This window comes from Haliotis rubra, unplaced genomic scaffold (genome assembly GCF_003918875.1).
Source record: "Haliotis rubra isolate DU_JTF1 unplaced genomic scaffold, ASM391887v1 Scf82, whole genome shotgun sequence".
Taxonomy (NCBI): domain Eukaryota; kingdom Metazoa; phylum Mollusca; class Gastropoda; order Lepetellida; family Haliotidae; genus Haliotis; species Haliotis rubra.
In genome coordinates, this window is record NW_025767546.1 from 369,152 (window position 1) to 382,667 (window position 13,516).

The 13,516-nt window shown below is 45.4% G+C and overlaps 1 protein-coding gene across 1 annotated transcript in view; it reads right to left on the reverse strand.

Annotated features, from left to right (window-relative positions):
* Window positions 1-13,516, reverse strand: part of LOC124262044 — a 32,099-nt gene that overhangs the window by 1,683 nt on the left and 16,900 nt on the right. Inside the window, exons 14-17 of the mRNA XM_046696466.1 lie at window positions 4,009-4,188; window positions 3,454-3,712; window positions 543-644; window positions 115-285 (exon numbers count right to left, since the gene is read on the reverse strand). Of these exons, the coding sequence (XP_046552422.1) occupies window positions 115-285; window positions 543-644; window positions 3,454-3,712; window positions 4,009-4,188 (712 nt within the window). The remainder of the gene's footprint in view (window positions 1-114; window positions 286-542; window positions 645-3,453; window positions 3,713-4,008; window positions 4,189-13,516) is intronic.

The following is a 13,516-nucleotide window of genomic DNA, read 5'->3' on the forward strand; positions in this document are numbered from 1 at the left end:
AATCTAAACGATGACATTGATTACATACATACATCATTGCTAAGGTAAGACCTAACATACATACAAAATACCATGTTGTATTTTAAGTGATGACAGTGACGGGGTAACACTGACCACTTGACACTCCTGTGTCTGTGGGTGGAGCTTGTAGGTTCTGGGTGGGGCCTGGTATGGCTCTGGCTGTGACTGGCCGCTGAGTGGTCACGGTCGGACACGGCGTGGTCACCCTCGTTGAGCAGGTGACCGTTGGACAAGAACATGTTGGACACGAGCAGACGACTTTACCTAAAATCAATTTTAATACATCTATCTTTGATTGCCAATACCCAGTGCCTGAATACGATATGTCATGCCCATTCAAGGCATGGTGACGTCACAGTTATGCTCTTATGAGTACCTTCAATTTCACGTTTAAGGTGTTATTTGGACCTGCCAAGTTGCCTCATGGATACAAACAATTTTTGTTCAGATCCAGAACCGATGTGCGGAACGTTTGAAGATATGTTATACTATCACTGTGTCTATGAATCTATAACACATACTGGCTGTGACTGGCCGCTGGGTGGTCGCGGTGGGACACGGCGTTGTCGTCCTCGTTGGGCAGGTGACCGAAGGACAAGAACATGTTGGACACGAGCAGACACCTGAAACCAATTTGAATGTCTAAAATTGAAGTGCTCCGACTGTGTTGGCAACAAAGGGAAACATTTAAAGCTGCGGTCAGTGAAAAGAAACAGAGTTGCAATGTTACAGTGGCGAGGTTGACAATGTTGAAGGCGATGATAATCTATCCAGTGTATAATAAAGACGTGCTATATAAGTTTTTATATTTCCACAAGGAATACAACATGGAAACGACAACGCAAAGAATATCTGGAGAACAGATTGTATTGAAAACATTTGCTACTGAAGCAGTTATGAAAATGTGGGAGAAACTATTTAATAAAAGTAACTGTCAGAAAATATTACAACGAAATGAAGTGATCAGGCGCTCCCATCTACATATAACATCAAATGGCGACATTAATTAATTACACCGCGTCAAAAGATTTGCAGGAACGCTGAGCAAAACACAGCTGACCCAGCCATTGGTCAGCAACCACTTTCTCTAATTACACCCCGGTTACAGCGATCTTGCGACCGAGTTACGACAGAAAATTGGCCTCTGCCCGCCATCACTCGCTAAGACTCGCAATACGGTTGTGCGACCGATGACAGTCGCAAGAGGTCTCAAATGCGGTCGCAATGAGATCGCACAGGTCTCATTGCACTCTCAATTCGGTCTCATTGATCGTAACAGACTCCCCAATCGGTTGCATTAAGCAGTTTTTCAGTCGCTGAGTATTGCTCCTACTAATGCTGATTGAGTTGCAACCCGATCGTACACTCGCAGCGATGGTCACAACGATCGCCGCCACAGGGCTCGTACAACACTCTCAATGCTGTAGCAAGTCGATCTCTAATGGTTGCAAGGGGGTCGCATTTGGGTCGTAGCACACTCGCATATAGACTCGTAAACTTAAAAGACTCTATTGAGACCGGATTGGGATCTGTGAGACCAATGAGAGCGGTCTCATAATCAGGTCACAATAAAACTGGGAAATTGTCTGTGATCAGTCGCAAACGAGTTTTGGTGTAACCGCAAATGGCGATCAAAGGAACGACTCTGCGAGTTCACGACTACGATGGCCGTAACACGGTCGTAGCGGGGTTGCGGTTCGGTGTAACCATACCCTAACTGATGATAAAGACGATATCCTAAGTGAAACAGAAATAAGTGATACCGAGATTCCCCAACAAATTGCGGAGTCTTTAGCAAATCAGTAACTCTCTTTTGATATAGAGCAAAATATACCAGCCCCAGGACAACGCCCAAGTCGAAAAAGGACGAAGTCAGATGACTGACCACATAGCAAGAGTATAAAGCAACGTCTGGATGACATGAGCAGTAAGACAGCGTGGAGAGCAACGACTGGAGAAAGAAGGGAATCTTTCAGACTGAATCGAGTGCAAAGTAACATTTTCGAAAAGGAACGAAGTAAAATGTCTCCATGTTACCAGAATCCGGAATCATATTTGTCAAATCTGCCATATGGTGTCAACACACCAAAGTAAGCTATATGACATCAACAGGTGTTGATAAAACTGTAACTTGCACTGTCAAAGGTGTGGTTAGGTCCCTTCACTGACACTGATCAACGAGGTGATAGGAATCTGTAAACATGATACCAGGGTCATAAAGTCCCATCTCAAATCATTCACCACAATGGAAGACCATTACTATTGCAAAGACCTAAAATAAAAAAACAATATCTGGACTTATGCTGCTGTGTTGCAAAGACGAGGCCACTAGATCTACAACGTGGGGTTTATGCCGCTGTGCTTTCAAAGAAAAGGCCAGTAAACATGTGTCACTTTTCACTTATAGAAGACAATGATTAGTGAAGATAATGTATTTTTGTCCAAAGGAATCTAGTGCTCCGTCTGTCAGACATTTGATACTGGGTAACCCTCTGGGAATTATGGAAGATTAAACAGAAACATCAACACCACCAGCACAACATGGAATTACTATAAGAAAATGAAAGAGATAAACAGAAATCAAAGATTGACAAAATGAATATATACTGGAACTGGAACTCTGTCCTCCAAGCAGTTATATGACTACGCCATGATCTCCAGTGGAGAGGTATATAACATTGGAAAGCTGATACGGAAATACCATCTTCGCAGAGGCATGGTGATACACGATGCTCTACACCTCAGGTCCTATACCAAAAATATTGTCCGGATATGGGAGTTTGAATATGTAAGAGGTAAAATCAAATAATGACAACCGCTAAAGCAGGACATTCATGATTTATTGCTCTGCCAGGATAGGTAACAATAAGTTAGGTTGTCACAATAATAGACTCCACGCTTAGTTCGTCAGGGGAAATGGTCATTCGTGCACGAGATGGTTGCATGAGTGTTCAACAATATGCATGTTAGACTTTCGGCAAGGCTCTGGACTGTCATAATCGTCACAAATGTCTCCATGCGAGAGCAGGAATGAGGCAAGCGATCCTTCCGGTAGAGATACAATATACACAATGAAACACCATCTATCATAGTTACATATGGAAACAATATTTACAAAATACTCACCGTCACGCTCACCGGAAAGTGCTTCACATTTATTCAGAGTGACATTTGATGAAGTTGTCAAATTAGAAATGATGCCTAAATCTGGGTCTTGGTGTATATGAACTAACAGCAATAACAGTAAGGCAGCTATCAACACATCTTAAAGTACTTCTGTTAAATATAATAAACCTGTGCAACAGAACACCCAATTTTGATTATCGATTTAATTTGGATTAAAGGGCTAAACAACTGTGAAAGTCCTGTGAAAGAAATATTTAGTAACATGACTTCTCTCCAGTTACCACCATCATGTACCATGAAACGTACCCGGGGTATTTGGTGGTGTCGTAGATGTTTTGACGCTGGGTGGAGCCTCGGTCCTGTGTGTGGCGGCAGACGCAGATCGGAGGCTTGGCGTGAGGAGTGGTTTTGGAGTCTTCTCCTGGCTTGTGGGATACGGGACAGGTGGGTTTTTAGGTAACGTGGGGATGAGAAACTGCGTGGTCGGGGTGGACTGTGTTGTCACTGTGGTGAAATCCCCGGGGAAGGAGATTTGCTGGATTTTCTGAGTCATAAGTCTGATTGGCTGGAACAGCATACAAACTCTCGTACAGTTACATAGGATGAGAACACTGAAAAACATCATAATCAATGCTTCAGAATTCAACTTCAGGTTATTTGCAATTGATGATTAATCTACTCATCTTTAGAAATCATTCCGAGATATGTTTTAGTTTAGTAGACAGTATGAAGTAGATTCTTGATACGTCAACTTGGAAATAAGGGATGAATTCCACATCCTGCGAGGTTCCCTCATTCGTGGCCGTGGCCATATACAGGAATTATCATTCTGCATTATTTATCAACCTATACGCATTGTACCTGGCCTTCTACATTGGTGATGAGAACTAGTCTCCGGTTCTCTATCGTCCCTTTGAAGAAGCTGTAGGCTACATCCAGGGGATGCTGCTGCACGGGGTTCTCTACCTGGGTGTTGGTCACTGGCGTCCTGTCCAGCAGCAAGCCGGACACGTACAGGTAGTTCCCGCCGTCGTACTCCAGCTAGACAGGATAGAAGTATCCACACCATACACCAGTAGGACAGGGTAAAACTAGCCACACCTTACACCAACTAGACAGGGTAGAAGTATTCACATCATACACAAGTAGGACAGGGTAAAACTAGCCACACCATACACCAACTAGACAGGATAGAAGTATCCACACCATACACCAACTAGACAGGGTAAAACTAGCCACACCATACACCAACTAGACAGGGTAGAAGTATCCACACCATACACCAGTAGGACAGGGTAAAACTAGCCACACCATACACCAACTAGACAGGGTAGAAGTATCCACACCATACACCAGTAGGACAGGGTAAAACTAGACACACCTTACACCAACTAGACAGGATAAAAGTATCCACATCATACACCAGTAGGACAGGGTAAAACTAGACACACCTTACACCAACTAGACAGGGTTGAAGTATCCACACCATACACCAGTAGGACAGGGGACACACCTTACACCAAAGACAGGGTAGAAGACACACCATACACCAGTAGGACAGGGTAAAACTAGACACAGCTTACACCAACTAGACAGGGTAGAAGTAGCCACACCATACACAAGTAGGACAGGGTAAAACTAGCCACACTTTACACCAACTAGACAGGGTTGAAGTATCCACACCATACGTCAGTAGGACAGGGTAAAACTAGCCACACCTTACACCAACTAGACAGGGTAGAAGTAGTCATGCCATACACCAGTAGGACAGGGTAAAACTAGCCACACCTTACACCAACTAGACAGGGTAGAAGTATCCACACCATACACCAGTAGGAAAGGGTAAAACTAGACACAACTTACATCAACTAGACAGGGTAGAACTATCCACACCATACACCAGTAGGACAGGGTAAAACTAGTCACACCTTACACCAACAAGACAGGGTAGAAGTATCCACACCATACACCAGTAGGACAGGGTAAAACTAGTCATACCTTACACCAACAAGACAGGGTAGAAGTATCCACACCATACACCAGTAGGACAGGGTAAAACAAGTCACACCTTATAATAACTAGACAGAGTAGAAGTATCTACACCATACACCAGTAGGACAGGGTAAAACTAGTCACACCTTACACCAACTAGACAGAGTAGAAGTATCTACACCATACACCAGTAGGACAGGGTAAAACAAGTCACACCTTACACAAACTAGACAGGGTTGAAGTATCCACACCATACACCAGTAGGACAGCGTAAAACTAGCCACTACTTACACCAACTAGACAGGGTAGAAGTATCCACACCATACACCAGTAGGACAGGGTAAAACTAGCCACCTTACACCAACAAGACAGAGTAGAAGTAGCCACACCATACACCAGTAGGACAGGGTAAAACTAGTCACACCTTACACCAACTAGACAGGGTAGAAGTATACACACCATACACCAGTAGGGCAGAGTAAAACTAGCCACACCTTACACCAACTAGACAGGGTAGAAGTATCCACACCATACACCAGTAGGACAGGGTAAAACTAGCCACACCTTACACCAACTAGACAGGGTAGAAGTATCCACACCATACACCAGTAGGACAGGGTAAAACTAGTCACACCTTACACCAACTAGACAGGGTAGAAGTATCCACACCATACACCAGTAGGACAGGGTAAAACTAGCCACACCTTACACCAACTAGACAGGGTAGAAGTATCCACACCATACACCAGTAGGACAGGGTAAAACTAGCCACACCTTACACCAACTAGACAGGGTAGAAGTATCTACACCATACACCAGTAGGACAGGGTAGAAGTATCCACACCATACACCAGTAGGACAGGGTAAAACTAGCCACACCTTACACCAACTAGACAGGGTAGAAGTATCCACACCATACACCAGTAGGACAGGGTAAAACTAGCCACACCTTACACCAACTAGACAGGGTAGAAGTATCCACACCATACACCAGTAGGACAGGGTAAAACTAGCCACACCTTACACCAACTAGACAGGGTAGAAGTATCCACACCATACACCAGTAGGACAGGGTAAAACTAGCCACACCTTACACCAGTAGGACAGGGTAAAACTAGCCACACCATACACCAACTAGACAGAGTAGAAGTATCCACACCATACACCAGTAGGACAGAGTAAAACTAGCCACTACTTACACCAACTAGACAGGGTAGAAGTATCCACACCATACACCAGTAGGACAGGGTAAAACTAGCCACCTTACACCAACAAGACAGAGTAGAAGTAGCCACACCACTAGACACCACCATACACCAGTAGGACAGGGTAAAACTAGTCACACCTTACACCAACTAGACAGGGTAGAAGTATCCACACCATACACCAGTAGGACAGGGTAAAACTAGCCACACCTTACACCAACTAGACAGGGTAGAAGTATCCACACCATACACCAGTAGGACAGGGTAAAACTAGCCACACCTTACACCAACTAGACAGGGTAGAAGTATCCACACCATACACCAGTAGGACAGGGTAAAACAAGTCACACCTTACACCAACTAGACAGAGTAGAAGTATTTACACCATACACCAGTAGGACAGGGTAAAACTAGTCACACCTTACACGAACTAGACAGAGTAGAAGTATCTACACCATACACCAGTAGGACAGGGTAAAACAAGTCACACCTTACACAAACTAGACAGGGTAGAAGTATCCACACCATACACCAGTAGGACAGAGTAAAACTAGCCACTACTTACACCAACTAGACAGGGTAGAAGTATCCACACCATACACCAGTAGGACAGGGTAAAACTAGCCACACCTTACACCAACTAGACAGGGTAGAAGTATCCACACCATACACCAGTAGGACAGGGTAAAACTAGCCACACCATACACCAACTAGACAGGGTAGAAGTATCCACACCATACACCAGTAGGACAGGGTAAAACTAGCCACACCTTACACCAACTAGACAGAGTAGAAGTATCCACACCATACACCAGTAGGACAGAGTAAAACTAGCCACTACTTACACCAACTAGACAGGGTAGAAGTATCCACACCATACACCAGTAGGACAGGGTAAAACTAGCCACACCATACACCAACAAGACAGAGTAGAAGTATCCACACCATACACCAGTAGGACAGGGTAAAACAAGTCACACCTTACACCAACTAGACAGGGTAGAAGTATCCACACCATACACCAGTAGGACAGAGTAAAACTAGCCACTACTTACACCAACTAGACAGGGTAGAAGTATCCACACCATACACCAGTAGGACAGGGTAAAACTAGCCACACCTTACACCAACAAGACAGAGTAGAAGTATCCACACCATACACCAGTAGGACAGGGTAAAACTAGTCACACCTTACACCAACTAGACAGAGTAGAAGTATCCACACCATACACCAGTAGGACAGGGTAAAACAAGTCACACCTTACACCAACTAGACAGGGTAGAAGTATCCACACCATACACCAGTAGGACAGAGTAAAACTAGCCACTACTTACACCAACTAGACAGGGTAGAAGTATCCACACCATACACCAGTAGGACAGGGTAAAACTAGCCACACCTTACACCAACTAGACAGGGTAGAAGTATCCACACCATACACCAGTAGGACAGGGTAAATCTAGCCACACCTTACACCAACTAGACAGGGTAGAAGTATCCACACCATACACCAGTAGGACAGGGTAAAACTAGCCACACCATACACCAGTAGGACAGAGTAAAACTAGCCACACCTTACACCAACTAGACAGGGTAGAAGTATCCACACCATACACCAGTAGGACAGGGTAAAACTAGCCACACCTTACACCAGTAGGACAGGGTAAAACTAGCCACACCTTACACCAACTAGACAGGGTAGAAGTATCCACACCATACACCAGTAGGACAGGGTAAAACTAGCCACACTTTACACCAACTAGACAGGGTAGAAGTATCAACACCATACACCAGTAGGACAGGGTAAAACTACCCACACCTTACACCAACTAGACAGGGTAGAAGTATCCACACCATACACCAGTAGGACAGGGTAAAACTAGTCACACCTTACACCAACTAGACAGGGTAGAAGTATCCACACCATACACCAGTAGGACAGGGTAAAACTAGCCACACCTTACACCAACTAGACAGGGTAGAAGTATCAACACCATACACCAGTAGGACAGGGTAAAACTACCACACCTTACACCAACTAGACAGGGTAGAAGACAGGGACAGGGTAAAACTAGTCACACCTTACACCAACTAGGACAGGGTAGAAGCATCACACCATACACCAGTAGGACAGGGTAAAACTAGCCACACCTTACACCAACTAGACAGGGTAGAAGTATCCACACCATACACCAGTAGGACAGGGTAAAACTAGCCACACCTTACACCAACTAGACAGGGTAGAAGTATCCACACCATACACCAGTAGGACAGGGTAAAACTAGCCACACCTTACACCAACTAGACAGGGTAGAAGTATCCACACCATACACCAGTAGGACAGGGTAAAACTAGCCACACCTTACACCAACTAGACAGCAGGTACACCAGTAGGACAGGGTAAAACTAGCCACACCATACACCAGTAGGACAGGGTAAAACTAGCCACACCTTACACCAACTAGACAGGGTAGAAGTATCCACACCATACACCAGTAGGACAGGGTAAAACTAGTCACACCTTACACCAACTAGACAGGGTAGAAGTATCCACACCATACACCAGTAGGACAGGGTAAAACTAGTCACACCTTACACCAACTAGACAGGGTAGAAGTATCTACACCATACACCAGTAGGACAGGGTAAAACAAGTCACACCTTACACCAACTAGACAGGGTAGAAGTATCCACACCATACACCAGTAGGACAGAGTAAAACTAGCCACTACTTACACCAACTAGACAGGGTAGAAGTATCCACACCATACACCAGTAGGACAGGGTAAAACTAGCCACACCTTACACCAACTAGACAGAGTAGAAGTATCCACACCATACACCAGTAGGACAGGGTAAAACTAGTCACACCTTACACCAACTAGACAGGGTAGAAGTATCCACACCATACACCAGTAGGACAGAGTAAAACTAGCCACACCTTACACCAACTAGACAGGGTAGAAGTATCCACACCATACACCAGTAGGACAGGGTAAAACTAGCCACACCTTACACCAACTAGACAGGGTAGAAGTATCCACACCATACACCAGTAGGACAGGGTAAAACTAGCCACACCTTACACCAACTAGACAGGGTAGAAGTATCCACACCATACACCAGTAGGACAGGGTAAAACTAGCCACACCTTACACCAACTAGACAGGGTAGAAGTATCCACACCATACACCAGTAGGACAGGGTAAAACTAGCCACACCTTACACCAACTAGACAGGGTAGAAGTATCCACACCATACACCAGTAGGACAGGGTAAAACTAGCCACTACTTACACCAACTAGACAGGGTAGAAGTATCCACACCATACACCAGTAGGACAGGGTAAAACTAGCCACACCATACACCAACTAGACAGGGTAGAAGTATCCACACCATACACCAGTAGGACAGGGTAAAACTAGCCACACCTTACACCAACTAGACAGGGTAGAAGTATCCACACCATACACCAGTAGGACAGGGTAAAACTAGCCACACCTTACACCAACTAGACAGGGTAGGGAAGTATCCACACCATACACCAGTAGGACAGGGTAAAACTAGTCACACCTTACACCAACTAGACAGGGTAGAAGTATCCACACCATACACCAGTAGGACAGGGTAAAACTAGTCACACCTTACACAGTGGGAACTAGACAGAGTAGAAGTATCTACACCATACACCAGTAGGACAGGGTAAAACAAGTCACACCTTACACCAACTAGACAGGGTAGAAGTATCCACACCATACACCAGTAGGACAGAGTAAAACTAGCCACTACTTACACCAACTAGACAGGGTAGAAGTATCCACACCATACACCAGTAGGACAGGGTAAAACTAGCCACACCATACACCAACTAGACAGGGTAGAAGTATCCACACCATACACCAGTAGGACAGGGTAAAACTAGCCACACCTTACACCAACTAGACAGGGTAGAAGTATCCACACCATACACCAGTAGGACAGGGTAAAACTAGCCACACCTTACACCAACTAGACAGGGTAGAAGTATCCACACCATACACCAGTAGGACAGGGTAAAACTAGCCACACCTTACACCAACTAGACAGGGTAGAAGTATCCACACCATACACCAGTAGGACAGGGTAAAACTAGCCACACCTTACACCAACAAGACAGAGTAGAAGTATCCACACCATACACCAGTAGGACAGGGTAAAACTAGTCACACCTTACACCAACTAGACAGGGTAGAAGTATCCACACCATACACCAGTAGGACAGGGTAAAACTAGCCACACCTTACACCAACTAGACAGGGTAGAAGTATCCACACCATACACCAGTAGGACAGGGTAAAACTAGCCACACCTTACACCAACTAGACAGGGTAGAAGTATCCACACCATACACCAGTAGGACAGGGTAAAACTAGTCACACCTTACACCAACTAGACAGGGTAGAAGTATCCACACCATACACCAGTAGGACAGGGTAAAACTAGTCACACCTTACACCAACTAGACAGAGTAGAAGTATCCACACCATACACCAGTAGGACAGGGTAAAACTAGTCACACCTTACACAAACTAGACAGGGTAGAAGTATCCACACCATACACCAGTAGGACAGGGTAAAACTAGCCACACCTTACACCAACTAGACAGGGTAGAAGTATCCACACCATACACCAGTAGGACAGGGTAAAACTAGCCACACCTTACACCAACTAGACAGGGTAGAAGTATCCACACCATACACCAGTAGGACAGGGTAAAACTAGCCACACCATACACCAGTAGACCAGGGTAAAACTAGCCACACCTTACACCAACTAGACAGGGTAGAAGTATCCACACCATACACCAGTAGGACAGGGTAAAACTAGCCACACCTTACACCAACTAGACAGGGTAGAAGTATCCACACCATACACCAGTAGGACAGGGTAAAACTAGCCACACCTTACACCAACTAGACAGGGTAGAAGTATCCACACCATACACCAGTGGGACACAGCCACATACACACCAGTAGGACAGGGTAAAACTAGTCACACCTTACACCAACTAGACAGGTAGAAGTATCCACACCATACACCAGTAGGACAGGGTAAAACTAGCCACACCTTACACCAACTAGACAGGGTAGAAGTATCCACACCATACACCAGTAGGACAGGGTAAAACTAGCCACACCTTACACCAACTAGACAGGGTAGAAGTATCCACACCATACACCAGTAGGACAGGGTAAAACTAGTCACACCTTACACCAACTAGACAGGGTAGAAGTATCCACACCATACACCAGTAGGACAGGGTAAAACTAGCCACACCTTACACCAACTAGACAGGGTAGAAGTATCCACACCATACACCAGTAGGACAGGGTAAAACTAGCCACACCTTACACCAACTAGACAGGGTAGAAGTATCCACACCATACACCAGTAGGACAGGGTAAAACAGGGTGAAGTATCCACACCTTACACCAACTAGACAGGGTAGAAGTATCCACACCATACACCAGTAGGACAGGGTAAAACTAGCCACACCTTACACCAACTAGACAGGGTAGAAGTATCCACACCATACACCAGTAGGACAGGGTAAAACTAGCCACACCTTACACCAACTAGACAGGGGGTAGCACACCATACACCAGTAGGGAGTAAATAGCCACACCTTACACCATACATCAGTGGGACAGGGGTAAAACTAGCCACACCTTACACCAACTAGACAGGGTAGAAGTATCCACACCATACACCAGTAGGACAGGGTAAAACTAGGACACCTTACACCAACTAGACAGGGTAGAAGTATCCACACCATACACCAGTAGGACAGGGTAAAACTAGCCACCACACCTTACACCAACTAGACAGACAGTAGAAGTATCCACACCATACACCAGTAGGACAGGGGTAAAACTAGCCACACCATACACCAACTAGACAGGGTAGAAGTATCCACACCATACACCAGTAGGACAGGGTAAAACTAGCCACACCTTACACCAACTAGACAGGGTAGAAGTATCCACACCATACACCAGTAGGACAGGGTAAAACTAGCCACACCTTACACCAACTAGACAGGGTAGAAGTATCCACACCATACACCAGTAGGACAGGGTAAAACTAGCCACACCTTACACCAACTAGACAGGGTAGAAGTATCCACACCATACACCAGTAGGACAGGGTAAAACTAGCCACACCTTACACCAACTAGACAGGGTAGAAGTATCCACACCATACACCAGTAGGACAGGGTAAAACTAGCCACACCTTACACCAACTAGACAGGGTAGAAGTATCCACACCATACACCAGTAGGACAGGGTAAAACTAGTCACACCTTACACCAACTAACTAGACAGAGTAGAAGTATACACACATACACCAGTGGGACAGGGGGTAAAACTAGTCACACCCATACACCAACTAGACAGGGTAGAAGTAGGACACCATACACCAGTAGGACAGGGTAAAACTAGCCACACCTTACACCAACTAGACAGGGTAGAAGTATCCACACCATACACCAGTAGGACAGGGTAAAACTAGCCACTACCTTACACCAACTAGACAGGGTAGAAGTATCCACACCATACACCAGTAGGACAGGGTAAAACTAGCCACACCTTACACCAACTAGACAGGGTAGAAGTATCCACACCATACACCAGTGGGACAGGGGTAAAACTACCACACCTACACCAACAGGACAGTAGAAGTATCCACACCATACACCAGTAGGACAGGGTAAAACTAGCCACACCATACACCAACTAGACAGGGTAGAAGAACACCATCCACACCATACACCAGTAGGACAGTAGGTATCCACAAAACTAGCCACACCTTACACCAACTAGACAGGGTAGAAGTATCCACACCATACACCAGTAGGACAGGGTAAAACTAGTCACACCTTACACCAACTAGACAGGGTAAAACTAGCCACACCAGTAGGGACACACCAACTAGACAGTGGGAGGGTAAAAGTATCCACACCATACACCAAGTAGGACAGGGTAAAACTAGCCACACCATACACCAGTAGGACAGGGTAAAACTAGCCACACAGGTGAGAAGTATACACCAACCAGTAGACAGGGTAGAAGTATCCACACCATACACCAGTAGGACAGGGTAAAACTAGCCACACCTTACACCAACTAG